General features: G+C 48.5%; 1 protein-coding gene across 2 annotated transcripts in view; it reads left to right on the top strand.

Annotated features, from left to right (window-relative positions):
- CTDSP2 (CTD small phosphatase 2) overlaps positions 1-19,282 on the top strand; it is a 67,917-nt gene that overhangs the window by 44,500 nt on the left and 4,135 nt on the right. The window contains exons 2-7 of one of the 2 annotated variants that reach the window (XM_082206383.1): positions 5,956-6,104; positions 8,104-8,142; positions 12,077-12,178; positions 14,004-14,060; positions 16,604-16,696; positions 18,716-18,901. In XM_082206383.1, coding sequence (XP_082062509.1) covers positions 5,956-6,104; positions 8,104-8,142; positions 12,077-12,178; positions 14,004-14,060; positions 16,604-16,696; positions 18,716-18,901 — 626 coding nt within the window. The remainder of the gene's footprint in view (positions 1-5,955; positions 6,105-8,103; positions 8,143-12,076; positions 12,179-14,003; positions 14,061-16,603; positions 16,697-18,715; positions 18,902-19,282) is intronic. The other variant, XM_082206384.1, reaches the window with a different exon arrangement.

Raw genomic sequence — 19,282 nt, forward strand, 5'->3', positions numbered from 1 at the left:
GTGCTGGCAATATCAAGGGCTTGAGGGGAGAGGAGAAAAGGAGGGGGGTCACCAGTCCGTCAATTCGAAGTGATTTCCATATGCTTCATTTGGCTGTGGTGGTTGTTGCGGAGTTGTCAGTCTGTGGTATATGGGTTTCGCTGAGGTTGGTTTGTTGTCTTGTGTTGTACGTTCGGTGGGACGGTTCTGTGAGCCCAGGCCTATTTGGGTTTCACCATCAGCCCCTGGGTGAACTGACAATATGCCCTAGAACGCACTCTAGTGGTTAAGAGCAGTGGACTCGTAATCTGGTGAACCGGGTTCGCTTCTCCGCTCCTCCACATGCAGCTGCTGGGTGACCTTGGGCTAGTCACACTTCTCTGAAGTCTCTCAGCCCCACTCACCTCACAGAGTGTTTGTTGTGGGGGAGGAAGGGAAAGGAGAATGTTAGCTGCTTTGAGACTCCTTCGGGTAGTGATAAAGCGGGATATCAAATCCAAACTCTTCTTCTGCAAACTGTTTTTGTCTCACTGCCTTGGTTTTATTTAAAATGCTGGAAGCTTGCCCACCATTACCAGTCTTTGAATCTAGGATCCCCTCCCAACAAGCTCTTGAGGAATGCCCGTTTCCCCTCTTTTTAAATCAAGTGCTGTAGTCTAACGTTGTGGACAGATGGCGAAATTCCTTTAGAGTGAATGCTTTTTTTGGGGGGGGGAGAGAAAGGTAGCATGTGCCAAGGCCTGCTGTGAAGGCTGAGGAAACTCTGTTCCCTGGGTGGGTGGGCTGCTTGCTGGCTCCTTTGAAATTCTCCAGCTTCCTCCCCATGGAGACCTTACAGCTTCCTGCCTCCTCTTTGTTGTTTATCCTATCTGGGTGTTCTGTCCGCAGTGGCTGTGCCCCAAATGCATGTCAAATATGCGCACCCCGTTTCTTGGCAATTCCCCGCCTCCCCAATCCAAGAGGTGTGCTCGTTAGTGTGTTATATGCTATATGTATATATAATCAAGCTCATAGTTCCTAGTGGTGGGGGAACCTAGTAGTAGTAACACGGTAGAATGGTGGGTATAGTTTGTGGGCATGCAGTGCCACCTGCTGGTGACTCCTTAGCCTCACAGACACAAGAGTTCCTCGTTCTTCATTTCTATGCGCTGATGGTTTCATGCTAACTTACAGGAGGTGCAGCCCCCCACACGACCGACTTGTGGAATGCATTTTAATAATACAGGGGGCGGGGAAGATTAGGCATGTTTATGGATGATGGATTTGCTGGTGGAGGGAGGGTACATCATGGTACTATCCATGGGGCTAGTTTATGTGTTTGTATGCAGAATTTGGAAAATACAGCCGTACCTTGGTTCTCGAACGTAATCCGTTCCGGAAGTCTGTTTTACTTCTGAAAACGTTCAAAAACCAAGGCACGGCTTCCAATTGGCTGCAGAGCTTCCTCCACTAAATCGGAAGCCACGTCAGACGTTCAGCTTCCAAAAAACGTTCGCAATCCGGAACACTCACTTCCAGGTTTGCGCCGTTCGGGAGCCAAAACGTACAAGCACCAAGGTGTTCGTGAACCAAGGTACAACTGTATGGTTTTCTGGAAATCATAGCATTGTAGAGATGGAAGGAACCCAGAGAGTCATCTAGTCCATCCCCCTGCAATGCAAGATTCTCAGCTAAAGCATCCATGATAGATGACCATCCAACCTCGGCTTAAAAACCTCTACCACCTTCCAAGGGAGTCTGTTCCATGGTTGAACAGCCCTTACAGCCAGAAAGTTCTTCCTGATGTTAAATCAGAATCTCCTTTCTTGTAACTTGAATCCATTGCTTTGAGTCCTATCCTCCAGAGCAGGAGAAAACAAGCTTGCTCCAACAGTGTGACGCAGCAGCTAAAAAAGCCAATGCAATTCTGGGCTGCATCAATAGGAGTATAGCATCTAGATCAAGGGAAGGAATAGTGCCACTGTATTCTGCTCTGGTCAGACCTCACCTGGAGTACTGTGTCCAGTTCTGGGCACCACAGTTCAAGAAGGACACTGACAAACTGGAACGTGTCCAGAGGAGGGCAACCAAAATAGTCAAAGGCCTGGAAACGATGCCTTATGAGGAACGGCTAAGGGAGCTGGGCATGTTTAGCCTGGAGAAGAGGAGGTTAAGGGGTGATATGATAGCCATGTTCAAATATATAAAAGGATGTCACATAGAGGAGGGAGAAAGGTTGTTTTCTGCTGCTCCAGAGAAGCGGACACGGAGCAATGGATCCAAACTACAAGAAAGAAGATTCCACCTAAACATTAGGAAGAACTTCCTGACAGTAAGAGCTGTTTGACAGTGGAATTTGCTGCCTGGGAGTGTGGTGGAGTCTCCTACTTTGGAGGTCTTTAAGCAGAGGCTTGACAACCATATGTCAGGAGTGCTCTGATGGTGTTTCCTGCTTGGCAGGGGGTTGGACTCGATGGCCCTTGTGGTCTCTTCCAACTCTAGGATTCTATGATTCTATGATCTTCAGTGTGACAGCCCTTTAGGTATTTGAAGATGGCTATCATATCTTCTCTTTTCCATGATAAACATACCCAGCTCCCTCAACCTTTCCTTCTAAGGCTTGGTTTCCTTGATCAACTTGTTTGCCCTCCTCTGCGCACTTTCCAGCTTGTCAACATCCTTAAATTGTGGTGCCCGGAATTGGGCACTGTATTCCAGGTGTGGTCTGACCAAGGCAGAATAGAGTGTACTAGTACTTCCCTTGATCTGGACACTATTCTTAATCTTTGTTGGAAGCCGCCCAGAGTGGCTGGGGAAACCCAGCCAGATGGGCGGGGTACAAATAATAAATTATTATTATTATACTTCTAGAATAGCACTACCTTTTTTCGCTGCTGCATCACACTGTTGACTCATTAAAAAAAAACAACCACAAATCTCTGTATGGTTGCAGAACTCCAAGCTGAGGCTGATCAAAGTCTCAGAAACTAAACTAGACATTGAGAAAAGCTAGCTACCTGTTGGAAAGGCATCAAGGTCTTCACTGCTATATGCATAATTCCAAATTGTTCCCAGACTGGGGTTCCTACAACCTTAATTAACGGTTTAGGGTCAGGGGACATGGCCTGAAGCAAACAGAGAAGGTGACATCCAAGGGCAGCTCTGGCCAGACTTGTTACTCATCGTTATAGCACCAGATTGAATCCTTTTGGCCACTTTATGTCACCTAATCTACAGACTGGGTAGCTGCACTGCCATGATCTATCCATCCTTTCTGTAGTCTTGTGCTAAAGCACAGCAGTTAACAGGCAGGTAGCTCCTTCTTCCAGCAAACTGCCCCCAGTAGACTGGAGAGAAAGGTGCCTTTATCTTGCTTTGAGTGAGCTGGTGCCTTACAAATACACAAACTGTCTATACATTTTACTGATGTTTAGCGATGGTTTGATCTTGTCAATGTCAGGGTAGCCTTGGTGTTCGTTTGTCTTTTCTAAGAAATCTTACTATTGTAGAATTGGAAGGGACCTCAAGGGTCGTCTAGCCCAACCCCCTGCAATGCACAAATCTCAACAAATCAGTCTCCCATCCAATTTGAAACCAGGCTGGACCCTGCTTAGCTTTGAAAATGTGCCAGCAGTTTTAGTGCTGCACCACTAGGAGGATAAGCCACTAGGGAGATAAAAGTTGAACAAAGGTAACTTGCTGATGAAGTGCTTTTTCAACACCTTATTTTAATTTTTTAAAAAATCTCACCTCTTTACCAAATCTAGGGCTTCTTCTTCTTCTTCTTCTTTGGCAATCACTCGTAGCCGAGTAAGATTGTCTTCCATAAACACGGTTTTAACAATGAGTCCGTATGTGACTGTGGAGGCCAATTCTGGATCCACACGTCCTTCCACAGTGGGGACAGTGGTTTCCGGGCAGGAGTTGATCAGAGCAATCATGGCTATGAGCTGTGATGGCTAGGCTAAACCACAGAGTCACCTCCCCAGCTGGGAGAGCACGCGCGAGGCTAAAGCAGCCCCCCGCGACCCTCTCCCGGCTGGGGAGGTGACGCGCGGCTATGGCAGGAGCCTCTCCGCTGCGCCTTTCTGCTGCTCCCTGACCTGCTCTTTGGGGCTGGTGGTGGGCTTCCCCCTGCCAGCCCCAAAGAGCAGGTCGGAAGGAACCTGAAGCCTGGAGAGTGAGAAGGGTCAGTGCACACCGACCCCTCTCGCTCTCCAGGCTTCCAAGGTAGCCGCCTGAACACACCTTAAACGGCACCTTGTTTTAGAGCGGGAAAACAAGAGGGGGAAAGTTCTCCCCCTCTCTGTGCAGCGTCTCCTGCCGCTTCACTGAAGGGGCGCTGGGCAGAGAGGGGGAGAATTTTTTTTTCTTGTTCTCCCCCCTCTAAAACAAAGTGCGTCCCATTGTCCGGTGCGTCCTATGGTGCGAAAAATACGGTACTATTTTTATATCTACATTTGTTGAGATGTCTTCTAAAAGTCAGATAGTTTATTTCCTTGACATCTGGTGGGAAGGTGTTCTACAGGGCAGGTGCCACCACCGACAAGACCTTCTGCCTGGTTCCCTGTAATGTTACTTCTTGCAGTGAGGGAACTGCCAGAAGGCCTTTGGAGCTGGATCTCACTGTCCGGACTGAGCTGATGGGGTTGTTTAGAACCAATTTCCTTGATGCTTTGCACAACTCTTGGATTTGGGTCCATCTGTGCTGATATTTTCACTGTTTCCTCTTCCTCCTCCTTCACCTCCCATTTCAGCAACTTCTCTTGGACTCTGTGCCACAGCAAACATCCTCCTCAGTCCTACAACCTTTTGTCCCTGTGGTACTTTATATTACCTGTGACAGGTGTCGTGCTGAGCCAGGCCTCCTCAGGTATAACCTGCAGCCTCATGGTAAAGCAGGGCATTAATATCCCTGTCCATGGCTAGCAAAACCAGAATAAAGTACCGTATTTTTCGTCCCATAGGACGCTCCGTTCCATAGAACGCACCTAGTTTTTTGGGGGGGAAATAAAGGAAAAAAAATTTCCCTTTATTCCCCCCCCCCAAAGCAGGTCAGGGAAACTGAACCAGGTCGAGGAACAGCGGGTTGGCGGCGCCGCGCCTCCCTGCTGTCCCCCGAGCTTGTGGGGCTGGCCCATGTCTGTCCGGCGCGAGGGGCGGTCTGCATCAGGGCACCCCGCCCGCCGGGCGGCAGGCTGCTATCCGCAGCGTGGGGAGCCTTGCAGGGAACTCCTGCAAGGCTCCCCACACTGCGGATGTCTGCCGGGCGCGGGGGGCGCTCTGCTTCAGGGCGCCCCTCGCGCTGGGCGGCAGGCTGCTATCCGCAGCGTGGGGAGCCCTGCGGGGAATTCCTGCAAGGCTCCCCACGCTGCGGATGTCTGCCCGGCGCACCGACCCCTCTCGCTCTCCAAGCTTCAGCAAAAGCCTGCATTCGCCCCATAGGACGCACCCCCATCCGATCAGAAGGTCGGCGGTTCAAATCCCCATGACGGGGTGAGCTCCCGTTGCTCGGTCCCTGCTCCTGCCAACCTAGCAGTTTGAAAGCACGTCAAAGTGCAAGTAGATAAATAGATACCACTCCGGCGGGAAGGTAAACGGCATTTCCTTGCACTGCTCTGGTTTGCCAGAAGCGGCTTAGTCATGCTGGCCACATGACCTGGAAGCTGTACGCCGGCTCCCTCGGCCAATAAAGGGAGACGAGAGCTGCAACCCCAGAGTCGGCCACGACTGGACCTAATGGTCAGGGGTCCCTTTACCTTACTGAAAGCAGCACGGACCTTTCTGTCCTGCACTGGTTTGGAGAACTTGCATGTCACTTTTTTGGGCCAATCAAAAAATGTTCCAGCGAAGAAGCTTGCCTCCTTCACGGGCCAGCCCCATGCTTCAACCTTCCTGAGACCTAATTCACAAACCCTTACCCTGGATGAAGATTTGCCTGCTCCTGGACAAGTGCCGTGAGATCTAACAAAGTTCTTTTTGTCATTCCCTTCTCAGTCTTGGTGTCCAAATCCTCCCCGAAGAAGCCTCGCGGCCGGAACATCTTCAAGGCTTTCTTCTGTTGCCTTCGCGCACAGAATGTCGGGCAGTCGGGCTTTGGTGGCGATCATGGCCCACACAAGGAGGAGACCAGCACCATTGCCAAGGTGAGTGGAGGCTGACGCAGCGATCACTGAATTACACCCAGAGAGTATAACAGGCAGTGCTAGTAGTATCTGAGCTTCTTTTCTCTAGTTGCTTTCTGTATTCTAGCTTTCCAGGTTTAGGGTGTGCCCCATTAGGATATCAACTCTGTCCTAGTTCTCCAGCTACCCAAATCCTGAAATTGTCCCTGTCTCTGTGTAAATGATCTCTCTCGCTTGACACTTCCTCTCACCAGCATTTTTAACTTTTTAAACTCCCGGCTGACCAGAGTTCACAAGATATCTTTGTTAGCTTCTGTTTACATCTGACTGGCTCTCTCCCAATCATGGGAGCCATGGCTAGTCTCTGTGGGAAGACATATAAGTGGGCTTCAGCCTATTTTCTATCCAGGGGAGGAAAACTCTTGTACAGTGGTACCTTGGTTCTCAAACGTAATCCATTTCGGAAGTCTGTTCCAAAACCAAAGCGTTCCAAAACCAAGGCGCACTTTCCCATAGAAAGTAATGCAAAGCGGATTAATCCGTTCCAGACTTTTAAAAACAACCCCTAAAGCAGCAATTTAACATGAATTTTACTATCTAACAAGACCATTGATCCATAAATTGAAAGCAATAATCAATATACTGTACTATAAAATAAATAAGACAGTATTGTACATGATAAAATTTTTTTTAAAAAAAAAATTCTTACCTGCACTGATGATAGTCATTGTTTGGAGGGGGGGCTTTTATCCATTTCTGCAATCACACAATCAATCAATCAATCAGTAGTTGAAATGGGTTCCATGCAGTCACAAAAACAAATTAACCAAAAAAGCCTCAAAAACAAAAACGCGAAATAAATAGCAAAAACAAAAGTGCCAAACTTAATCCATTCCGGAAGTCCGTTTGACTTTTGAAATGTTCGAAAACCAAGGCGCAGCTTCTGATTGGTGCAGGTGCCCTGGAAACAATAACTGACAGCTGCATCAGATGTTTGGCTTCCGAAAAACATTTGAAAACCGGAACACTTACTTACGGGTATTTGATGTTTGGGAACCAAGGTGTTTGAGTATCGCAGCGTTTGAAAACCAAGGTACCACTGTAGATGCTGCTGGTCTCATAGCCCCATCCCTCCTCAAAACATATGCATTTGACCGCATTGTTGCCGCCACCCTATCTATAGATATCCTCCTTCGCTTTTAAAAAAGAAATATATATGAAGCTATATATGGTAAAAGGGACGCGGGTGGTGGTGTGGGTTAAACCACAGAGCCTAGGACTTGCCGATCTGAAGGTCGGTGGTTTGAGCCCCGTGACGGGGTGAGCTCCCATTGCTCCGTCCCTGCTCCTGCCAACCTAGCCGTTCGAAAGCACGTCAGAGTGCAAGTAGATAAATAGGTACCGCTCCGGTGGGAAGGTAAATGGCGTTTCCGTGTGCTACTCTGGTTCGCCAGAAGCGGCTTGGTCCTGCTGGCCATATGACCCGGAAGCTGTACGCCGGCTCCCTCGGCCAATAAAACGAGATGAGTGCCGCAACCCCAGAGTCGGTCACGACTGGACCTAACGGTCAGGGGTCCCTTTACCCTTTTTATATTTGGTAAAGAAAACTACTGCTGATCACATATATAGAGTGCTCATCTTCTCAGCACTGAATTTCTTCAGCCTGTCCCCCACACACTTTAGAGTTAAGGAGCTGAGGCTTCCTTCTGTGTCAGTTAGCAGGACTCCCACAGTGTTGTCAGTCAATAAATCTTTTCTTTGAAGACTTGAGCCTCCACCAGCCTCCATCACAGCCCAAGCTTTTGAGGCTTGTAGGATCACCTGTGTCAACCTGAACCTACTCGTCCATTACCACCACTCTTTCATTCTAGGTAGAAAATGCAGCCTTTAGGATTCTGCTCCTTAAAAACTTAGTGGGTAAATTCAGAGGCTTTCTGAGATCCCTGATAGTAGTATTACACAGCCTTGCCTTTTTCATGATACCTACATCTCTGCTTTCCTCTTTCCCCTCCCCTTTTAGTCTGATCTGTTGCAGTGTCTTCAATACCAGTTTTACCAGGTATGTCTTTGTTCCAAAGCCAAGGGAGATCTGCATCTCCTCTTTAGCCAGGACTGTGTTTACCCTTGTGCGCAAGAGTGCAAAAAAACATTCTCCACTGAGATGAGCTTGCGTTTTGATTCTGACATCAGAATAAATTGCAAGCAAATCTGCTCATCATTTGGTTGCATTACATATCTTTTCTTGCTAGGCATGGGAAGTGGACGAGGAGTTATAATCAAAGCCCCACACCCTGATCTCTAAAGGTTCTGCTTTTCATACTCCACACCAACCTTTTGCCCTGCTCTTCCCAGGCAAAGATCTATGCTTTAGAAGCTCCATGTCCAAGCTGGGGTTTTTTGCCAGCTCCTTAGTGCTCCTTAGGGATGTGGGTGGCACTGTGGGTTAAACCACAGAGCCTAGGACTTGCCTATCAGAAGGTCAGCAGTTCGAATCCCTGCTACGGGGTGAGCTCCCGTTGCTCAGTCCCTGCTCCTGCCAACCTAGCAGTTTGAAAGCACGTCAAAGTGCAAGTAGATACATAGGTACCACTCCGGCCAGAAGGTAAACGGCGTGTTCGTGTGCTGCTCTGATTCGCCAGAAGCGGCTTGGTCCTGCTGGCCACATGACCCGGAAGCTGTATGCCGGCTCCCATGGCCAATAAAGCGAGATGAGTACCGCAACCCGAGTCGGTCACGACTGGACCTAATGGTCAGGGGTCCCTTTACCTTTATTTTAACTTAATTTTGATTGTTCCAGGCTAGATAATCTCCACAGTAACAAGGGCCAGAAATGCTCTTGAGTGAAAGAAGGAGAGAAAGAGAAAAACAGAGTGGTTTTTAAAAGTGCCTTCCACATACATGCCTCCAGGCAGCGTACGAAATATGCCAAATGATGCTCTAGATACCAAATTCCACTTCTGCATGGCATAATGATGGGCGCCCAATGTACACACAGTCCTGCCTACATATGTGTGTGCACATGTGCATGTGGGTATTTGTGTTTGTGAGCGTGCGAGAAAAGAGACCTTCACTTACTAAGCAAATTTCTCTTCTTGCCCCACTGCTATCGAGAGAGGTATCGGTTGCAGACCTCATTCATACAAAGAACCAGACTTCTTATGGGGGCAGCAAGAGAAGCTTTCACATGGTTGAATGTTTCGCAATGGGCGGGGACTTCTACACGTACCAGACTAGCGCATCTGGGAGAAAGATGGCCTGCAACTCTTCTTGACAGCTCTCTTCCTGTGTGAAGGGGCTAATGGCCATGAACCTGCAATCGGAAAAAGGTTGCAGCCCAGCGACAGCATTCCCTGCTCACCAGCGGTGCAGAAGCAGCCTAAGCTGAGGCGTGCATCAGGCCATATTGCAGCGCAGTTTTCACAAACAGACAGAGTGCTTCTGAATGCAAACTACTGCTGCCTCCTCACTGTAATGTCTCTCTCGGGGCAGGTGCCTCTCCAACGTCAGCCAGGTGGAGATTGCTATAAGTAGTTCCCTCTGGTGGGTGCCTCCACATGGAAAGAGCCTCAGGCACGACAATCTTGCCATGCAGTCTAGACAGTTTCCCTCATCATACCAATAACTTCCAAGGGCAAACGAAAATAAGAATGCACCATTGTGTAGAATATTGCTTGCCCTATCGTAGGCAAAGGCAAACTCCGGCCCTCCAGATGTTTGGGACTACAATTCCCATCATCCCTAGCTAACAGGTCCAGTGGTCAAGGATGATGGGAATTGTAGTCCCAAACATCTGGAGGGCCGAAGTTTGCCTATGCCTGCCCTACCGGCATGGTAGGCTTTTGGAAGGGAATGGGATCCCTAGCCACCTGTTGGCTATTTTTATTTATTCAATCTTTGAATTTGGAACATGGTTGGCTTTCATTGGGCTCAACCTGGTGCATGCATTTCTGAGGTGCTCAACTCCTTTTGCAGTGGGGTTCGTTTTTGAAAAATCATCCTTCCCTTTCAAGAAAGGTCTGTTCGAAGCAAGAGCTAGCCTCTGCAGTGCTGATGTACTGCAGAAATAGGGAACATGTGGCTCTCCAGATGTTGTCGGGCGCACCTCTCATTATTCTTGACCATTTGCCATGTTGGCTAAGGTAGCCTGAGTCCAGCAAGATGTGGGGAGCAACAGGGTCCCCACCTGGCGTAGGACCAATTTCTATAAAAATGCCTCCTGGCACAAAATTGTAGTGATGAAGCTGCAGAACAAGGACTTTTTACCTGAGTTAGAACAAAAGAGGAGTTAGTACAGTGGTACCTTGGTTCTCAAACTTAATCCGTTCCGGAAGTCCATTCCAAAACCAAAGCGTTCCAAAACCAAGGCGCACTTTCCCATAGAGAGTAATGCAAAATGGATTAATCCGTTCCAGACTTTTAAAAACAGCCCCTAAAACAGCAATTTAACGTGAATTTACTATCTAACGAGACCATTGATCCATAAAATGAAAGCATTAAACAATGTACTACAGTCACACTACCAATCAATCAGTAGCTGAACTGGGTTCTACACAATCACAAAAACAAAACAAAACAAAAAAGCCACAAAAACGCAAAATAAAAAGCAAAAACTGACAGACGTCAGCGTAACACTCAAAACGGAAGAGTGGCACTCAAATTGGAAGCATAATGCTCAAAATGGAGCACGTTTGGCTTCTGAAAAAAATTCACAAACCGGAACACTTACCTCTGGGTTTGCAGTGTTTGGGTTCCAAGTTGTTTGAGTACCAAAGCGTTTGAGAACCAAGATACCACGGTATTGAGATTTTTGTTGTTGTTAAAATTTGCAAAGTTAGGGGAGTGCAAAGTTGGGACCACACCAACTCACCCCACCTTTTCATATGTAGGCTGGTGGGTCTTAAACTGGTTGTGGCTAGTCTGGAAAGAAATATTAGGACCACAGAGATTGTTAAATATGTCAACTGGGGCTGCTTCCAGGAAGGTGTTCATCCTAGGATTGGTGCTTTGTTATGCATGCAAGTTTTTTGCAGTGTTGACATCATGTCAGTGAAATAAAAATGCTAGCCCATATTCTCCCCCCACCTGAAGCACACACACACATTATCAGGAAAGCTTCAAGAATGTCATGCCACGAGGTCTAGCGATGGCCATTAGCTCAAGTGACTTTTGACGATAACCGGTTCCTTCATTTGGGGTCATAACTGATCAAATGCTCTCGTGCACAGGCCTCTTGTACGTTTAATGGTTGTATGGAAGAGCAAATAATTCTCAAATCCCTTTCTTCTGTGCAATGGTTGAAGAGTCACAGAAGCCTTATTCTCTGTTGCTGCTGGTCAACCTACAAAGCGATGCAAAGCACACATACACACCCACCCACCCAAATAACACTTCCCTTTATTCTGATCTGTGCCGTTTCAAACTCTAAACTTTCTTACCAGAGGTTGCCAGTCGCTCTATAGTCTTAAAATCTTCCTTTAAAACATAAAAACTGAGATTTCTAGCAAAAACGTGGAAAGAGTCATGAGGACCAGAGCCTTAGGCCATTTGAAAGTTTTTGCATAGGGTTTCTACTCCTTGCTGGCATTGCCTGTGCTATTCTCTAAACACAAGATGGGAAAAGTTTCCTAAGTCAGTTTTGAAGGACTTCATATTGGGCTTCCCCAGTGCTTTGAAGCCAGTGTGGTGTAGTGGTTAAGAGCGGTAGACTCGTAATCTGGTGAACCGGGTTCGCCTCTCCGCTCCTCCACATGCAGCTGCTGGGTGACCTTGGGCCAGTCACACTTCTTTGAAGTCTCTCAGCTCCACTCACCTCCCAGAGTGTTTGTTGTGGGGGAGGAAGGGACAGGAGAATGTTAGCCGCTTTGAGTCTCCTTCGGGTAGTGATAAAGCGGGATATCAAATCCAAACTCTTCTTCTTCTTCTTCTTGTTAAATATACCACCAGCAACATGATTCACCATGCCAATGGTGGCTAAGTTCCCTCTCTTCTTCTAGATTCCTGGGACGTGCCTTCTCCCTGAGGTGACTCTGCAAGACCAGGGCCGAATCTGTGTGGTGATTGATCTGGATGAGACCTTAGTGCACAGCTCCTTCAAGGTGACGTTCTAAGGATACTCCTCCTTTTCTGAGAAGGGGGGGGAGGGGTCGAGGCAGAAGGCATCCTTGGCCCACCAGACGTTGCTGGACTACAAGTCTAATCATCACTGGCCATCTAGTTGGGGCTGATGGGAGTTGTAGTCCGGCAACACCTGGAGGACCACACGTTCTCCATTGCTGACAGTGCAGGAGAGGACTAGCTGCAAAGGCATATGAAGGGATGAGGGCCTTATGGAATATCAGTGTGAAGGATAGGACTGGGGCTTTGGGAGTTAAACAAAAGGACCTCAACTTCATTGTTTTCCTGTTACAGATAGGTAGCCGTGTTGGTCTGCCATAGTCAAAATAAAAAAATTCCTTCCAGTAGCACCTTAAAGACCAACTAAGTTAGTTCTTGGTATGAGCTTTCGTGTGCATGCACACTTCTTCAGATACACTGAAACAGAAGTTGCCAGATCCTTCTATATAATGAGAAGGTGGGGAGGGGTATTACTCAGAAGGGTGGTGGGAATGGGAGATTGGCAGATAGCTAGAAGTGTGCATGCACACGAAAGCTCATACCAAGAACTAACTTAGTTGGTCTTTAAGGTGCTACTGGAAGGAATTTTTTTTATTGTTTTCCTGGTTAGAAGTTTTCTAAACCCAGAGGGTTGTATCCAGTGCAGCCTGTACATCAACAGAATGAACTTCTGCTCATTCAATGGGACTTCCCCTTCCCCTTCTCCCCCCTCAGAGCCACCCACACAGCCCAGCCTTCAGATTCCTTCAGATTCTGCTCCAGATGGTTGTGGAATCTTCTGGAGCTGATTTTGATGTCTCTGCAGGAGGCTGCAAGGGGGAAAGAGAGCAAGGTTAAGTCAATGAGGTCCACTTGCATGGTGGTGCATTCTTTGAAGAATCTCCTTGGTTCTCCCATTATTTTAATAAATTAGTTCTGTGTCTACAACCAGTTACTACTGCATACCAGACACACAATGCTGTTATTCCTGGGAATGGAGAAGGAAGCCTATTTATTCACGGCGGTTTCCATTTCTGCCCTGGGAAGGTGGCTTTGAACCCTTCCCACTTCACGCCTACACGTAAACTCTGCCACTGGAAGAAATTTATAATATTTGCGTCTCTGGTTCTGATCAGCAAATTCTGAAGAAGCTATCAGGGGACCGAACAGGCAACAGGAGTTAGAAGGACTCAGCGATTGATTCCCTGACAATTCATTTGATTCTGTTATTAGGTGCCTTGTTGTTTCAGGCAGGGCCACATTCCATTGTGGCAGCCTTCCAGGGGCCACATGGAAGAAGCAAAAGTGGACAGGGCAACAGATGTGACTCCTGCCTTTGTATGCTAGAATACACCCCAACCACGCAAATCTCTGAGTTTTCCACACACGCATCCTGGCATTGATGGATGTGGCCTGGGCAAAGTCTCAAAAGACCAGATATAAAGACTTGGAGGGGCTTCATTCATCCAGACATCTGAAGGCAGCCCTGTTTAGGGAAGCTTTTAATGTTTAACAGACCACTGTATTTTAATATTTTGTTGGAAGCTGCCCAGAGCCACCAGATGGGCGGGGAATTATTATTATTATTATTATTATTATTATTATTATTATTATTATTAAACCGGAGATTCCCTGCCACTGGTTTGAGTGGACATGACTGTCATTTTAAAAGCATATGGCTCAGTACTGGTAAATCGAGCCAAACCCAGTGACCATCAGATAGTGTCCTTAGGTGCAGAGATTGGCGCGATGTATGGATAAAGTGGGGCAGAATTGTGTTGTGTTACCTTCCAAAAACTAACACTCACCTTTTATAACATTTCTCAGCCAATCAACAATGCTGACTTCATAGTGCCTGTTGAGATAGAGGGGACAACCCACCAGGTAAGGATGCTGTCGCTGGGGGGAAAGTCCCCTACCCACCCACCCACCTTGCCAACAGTTTTGGGTTCTCAATGGCATCTGGGGCAGCAGAGGGAGGGGGCAATCTCATTTTATGAGCCAAGGAGACCGCCTCCCGTTTTGGTGCTGTAAAGAAGAGGAGGAAGACTGTTCTATGAAGGCTTCGGCCTGGTTCAAGTAATCCAGGATAGGCTGTTACCAGGCAACACGGCCTATTCTTGATTACTTGTTTCAGGAGGTAGCTGCTTCCAGCAGATGTTAAAGGAGGAATGGCTTGGATCGACTGCGTGGCAGCGAGAGCTCCGGGAGAGAGAAATGCGACCAGCTGGAAACTGGTGGGGAATCCTTGAGGAATCTTGATGTGCTTTGCAGCATTTGTGCTTCTTTGCTGTATTCCGCTCACCACAATGCCTGTGGCAGCTTGTATTCATTTAAAATGCATTAGGGTTAGTCTAAGCATGCTAAGGGGGACGCGGGTGGCGCTGTGGGTTAAACTGCAGAGCCTAGGGCTTGCAGATCAGAAGGTCGACGGTTCAAATCCCCGCAACGGGGTGAGCTCCCGTTGTTCGGTCCCTGCTCTTGCCAAGCTAGCAGTTCCAAAGCACGAAGTGCAAGTAGATAAATAGGTACCACTCCGGCGGGAAGGTAAAGTGCATTTCCGTGCGCTGCTCTGGTTCGCCAGAAGCGGCTTAGTCATGCTGGCCACATGACCCGGAAGCTGTACGCCGGCTTCCTCAGCCAATAAAGCGAGATGAGTGCCGCAACCCCAGAGTCGTCTGCGACTGGACCTAACGGTCAGGGGTCCCTTTACCTTTAAGCATGCTAAAGGGCAGTTGTTTCCCTATCCATCAATAAGGATGCTGGTGACTTGAAGAAGTCAGCTGGTAGTTTGCCACACCTCAACCAGCAAGACAGCTTCTTCCAGAGTCCCCAGTTAAGGAAAAAGCTCCTCTCCCACACATTTCAAAGTAGCAAAGTGTTCATTATCTACAGACACAAGACAAAGCTAAACAGCACTGTCTACTATAGACAACTCTTCTGGCCTCTGAAGTAAAGATGCATGTGTACAGAGAATTCTAATAATACTATATCACCATGCTAGCTAACGCTGCTGTGTGAAACTCACAGCCTCTTCCCCTGACTCTCACAGATTCAGAGTCAGACAGCAAACAGGACAGGGCATGGACAAGACAAGACAGCATAATGAAAACAATGCCCTAGAGACTGTTATACCCATCTCTACGCACACTTCATATTTCCTGAAGCAATGGGAGGGCAAATGACTCATGCGCTCAACCTAGCTGATTTTGCTATGGTAACCCAGTGCACCTGGTACCCTTATCTCAGAACATCCAGACGTGTGCTTCTCAAGAAATGAGTCCAAGCACACAGTAATTTAACCCGTTGTTCACATTACACCACTAAAGGGGAGGTATTCTTTTAACTTGCCTCAGTGTTTTTTTATGATAGCCATGTCACACAAAAAGGAGTGGAGCTTATGTCCTGTTCAATGATAAAGGGTTAACACTGAATGGACTAAAATGGCAAGCCACTGGGAAGTTGTGGGTTTGTGCCGCACTCCCTGAAATGAGCACACTGCCCATGCAGCTAGTTCTCAGGGTGGGCACCTCCTGAACACAGAACCAGAGACCAAAAATGTGTTTCCGTCTTCAGTCAGACCCCAGTGCCTTAACTCTCTTTCAGCCCCTCTTGAAAGTCTCTTTCTTAGCCAATATACATCAGACTATGAAGTGGCTGTTTGGATTCGCTGCTGGTGATCCTAATAGTGCCATCCTGCCTACCTGTCAAAAGTTGGCTCACGAGGCTGGATCCTGTTTGTTATACAGTGGTGCCTCGCAAGACGAAAAGAATCCGTTCCGCGAGTCTCTTCATCTTGCGGTTTTTTCGTCTTGCGAAGCAAGCCCATTTGCAGATTAGCACTATTAGCGGGCTTAGCGGATCAGCTGATAAGTGGTTTAGCGGCTTAGCGGATCAGCTGATAAGCGGCTTAGCGGCTTAGCGGATCAGCTGATAAGCGGCTTAGCGGATCAGCTGTTAAGCGGCTTAGCGGCTTGGGAAAAAGGGGGGAAAGGAAAAAAACCCCGCAGGAACTCGCAAGACATTTTCGTCTTGCGAAGCAAGCCCATAGGAAATTCGTTTTGCGAAGCACCTCCAGAACGGAAAACCCTTTCATCTAGTGGGTTTTCCGTCTTGCGAGGCATTCGTTTTGCGGGGCACCACTGTATTGATACTCTGCCTTTCCACAAAGTGGGAGTGGGAAGGGAGGAAGCAGGCTGGTGTAAGGGGGAGGTTATGGGAGAAAAGCAATGAGCAGGGAGAATCCTCTCCCCCCCCCCATCGCTTCTCCCCTACAAATGTTCCCTGCAGTCATGTGCTTTGGCCAACGCAGCACTGAATCCAGGTCTTTCACAGTAGCTTGTTCACTCCAGCTGTAAGGTGGGTTGTAGATAAATAAAACCAGTAGTTCCTCTGTGTCATTCCTCACCCCTGCTGCTCACTTCTAGGTGTACGTGCTGAAGAGGCCATTTGTCGATGAGTTCCTGAGGCGGATGGGGGAGCTGTTTGAGTGTGTGCTCTTCACTGCCAGCTTGGCGAAGGTGAGGAGGAGGGTTTAGCCTAGACATGGGCTGGGGGAATTGGTTGATACTTTCAAAGGCAGCAGAAGTTAAGGCAGAAAGGGTGGCAATGGTGTGCTGCATCACTCAGAAGATAAACTGGAGGTGAATATAGACGATTCGCTCTCTCTGTCTTGCTAGAAGACTGGTTTGGGAGCAGCTTTGACTTGGGCTAAACTTGGAGTATTTGCCGAAACTTCAGAGCTGTGTGCATTTTTCAAAACCCAAATGCTGCAGCAAGAAACACTTAGCCTATTGGTACTTGAATAAATTGTGCAAAACGTCAGGTTTGCATATACAGTGGTGCCTCGCAAGACGAAATTAATTCGTTCCGCAAGTCTCTTCGTCTTGCGGTTTTTTCGTCTTGCGATGCACGGTTTCCCATAGGAATGCATTGAAAATCAATTGATGCGTTCCTAGGGAAACCGCCTTCAGACCAGGTCCGGGGACAGTCTGAAGGCTGGGGGGGGGGAGACAAGGGCTTTTCTTCCCACCCCCAGCATTTTAAAAAACCCTGGGACAGCGGAGAAGTTCTCCGCTGTCCGGGGCGATCTTAAAATGCTGGCGGGCGGCATTTTAAAATCGCCCCGGACAGCGGAGGACTTCTCCGCTGTCCGGGGCGATTTAAAAGCCCCTGGGAAGGCAGGCAGGGGGGACAAAGACTTTCGCCCCCTGCCCGCCTTCAGAAGGTGTTCCCGCCCCCCGCCCCGCTTCGGAACAGCGTTCCGAAGTGGGGCGGCTGGGGCAGGTGTCCCCGCCCCCCGCCCCGCTTCGGGACAGCGTTCCGAAGTGGGGCGGCTGGGGCAGGTGTCCCCGCCCCCCCTCCCCGCTTCGGGACAGCGTTCCGAAGTGGGGCGGCTGGGGCAGGTGTCCCCGCCCCCCCTCCCCGCTTCGGGACAGCGTTCCGAAGTGGGGCGGCTGGGGCAGGTGTCCCCGCCCCCCCTCGGAACAGCATTTTAAAACCTCCCCGGGACAGGGGGAGATTTTAAAATGCTGGGGGTCGGCAGCGAACGCTCCCGACCCCCAGCATTTTAAAATCTCCCCGGGACAGAGACTTCTCTGCTGTGCCTTGGAGATTTTAAAATGCTGGGGGTCGGCAGCGAACGCTTCGCTCCCGACCCCCAGCATTTTAAAATCTCCCCGGGACAGAGACTTCTCTGCTGTCCCTTGGAGATTTTAAAATGCTGGGGGTCGGCAGCGAACGCTTCGCTCCCGCCCGCCAGCATTTTAAGATCGCCCGGGGCAGGCGGGGGGGAAGGCAGGCGGGGGGAGCAAAGACTTTTGCCCCCCACCGGCCTTCAGAAGAGGTCCTCTTCTGAAGGCCGGCTGTGGGCGAAAGTCTTTGCTCCCGACCGCCAGCATTTCCCTATGGGCTTTTGTCTTGCGATGCAAGCCCATAGGGAAATTCGTCTTGCGAAGCGCCTCCAAAACAGAAAACCCTTTCGTCTTGCGGGTTTTCCGTCTTGCGAGGCATTCGTCTTGCGGGGTACCACTGTACCGTATTTTTCGCTCTATAACATGCACCCGACCATAACACGCACGTAGTTTTTAGAGGAGGAAAATCCGTAGGCATGCCACCCATAGGCATTCCCTCCATAACACGCAGACATTTCCCCTTACTTTTTAGGAGGAAAAAAGTGAGTGTTATGGTGCAAAAAATACGGTAGTTGTTTGTTTTTGCTTCTCCTAACTGTGAGGAAGAATGAAGGACCATGCAAAGTATTCAAATCCCCACCACTAACTGACCTCTGGAAGTTATGCTAAGCCCCTTGCTGGCTTCTGAAATTGCATTGAGCATCGCCGAGATCTCCAAATTCATAGGGACTTGAAACTTAATAAATAAATAAATAAATTCCACACCAGATTCCAGATTCCATGTTTGCACTATCTGGCCAGAAGTGGGCAGAGCCCTGCATGTTCTCCTGATTCCCCCATGTCGGGTTTCTTGCTTTCTTATGCTGAGCCCTCGTCTTCACACGCTCCTCTTATCACTCTCTTCAGTATGCTGACCCCGTAACTGACCTGCTAGACAAGTGTGGAGTCTTCCGAGCCCGCCTCTTCCGAGAGTCATGCGTGTTCCACCAGGGCTGTTACGTTAAGGACCTCAGCCGTTTGGGGCGTGATCTGCGCAAAACCTTGATCCTGGACAATTCTCCTGCCTCCTACATCTTCCATCCAGAGAATGCGGTGAGCATGCCTTCAGGAGGGGGGTGGGTGGGTGGGTGTGTCCCCCATAAGTGGTTAGTCAGTAGTAGCTGGTGTTGACTTTTGACTTACCTTGGCAGGAAAGCAGCAAAGGCTCTTTAAATCACGTGTAAGACTGGAGTTCTTGATAGGTAGGTTGGTTGACTGGTATAAAAATCTTTTGATCTGGTTTTAGTTAGAAAGAAAATAATAATAGTTACATCGACACCAGGTGAAAGAAGCTCTCTTAAATAAAGCATTCTCCTTTGTTTCTCACCCCTGCCTTTTAAGATGGTGCTGACTGCAACACTTGTGTGCTAGGTAGGGCCATTCAAAACATGTTCTCTCTCTCTCTCTCTCTCTCTCTCTCTCTCTCTCTCTCAC

This window comes from Podarcis vaucheri (genome assembly GCF_965113315.1).
Source record: "Podarcis vaucheri genome assembly, chromosome: 2".
Lineage (NCBI taxonomy): Eukaryota > Metazoa > Chordata > Lepidosauria > Squamata > Lacertidae > Podarcis > Podarcis vaucheri.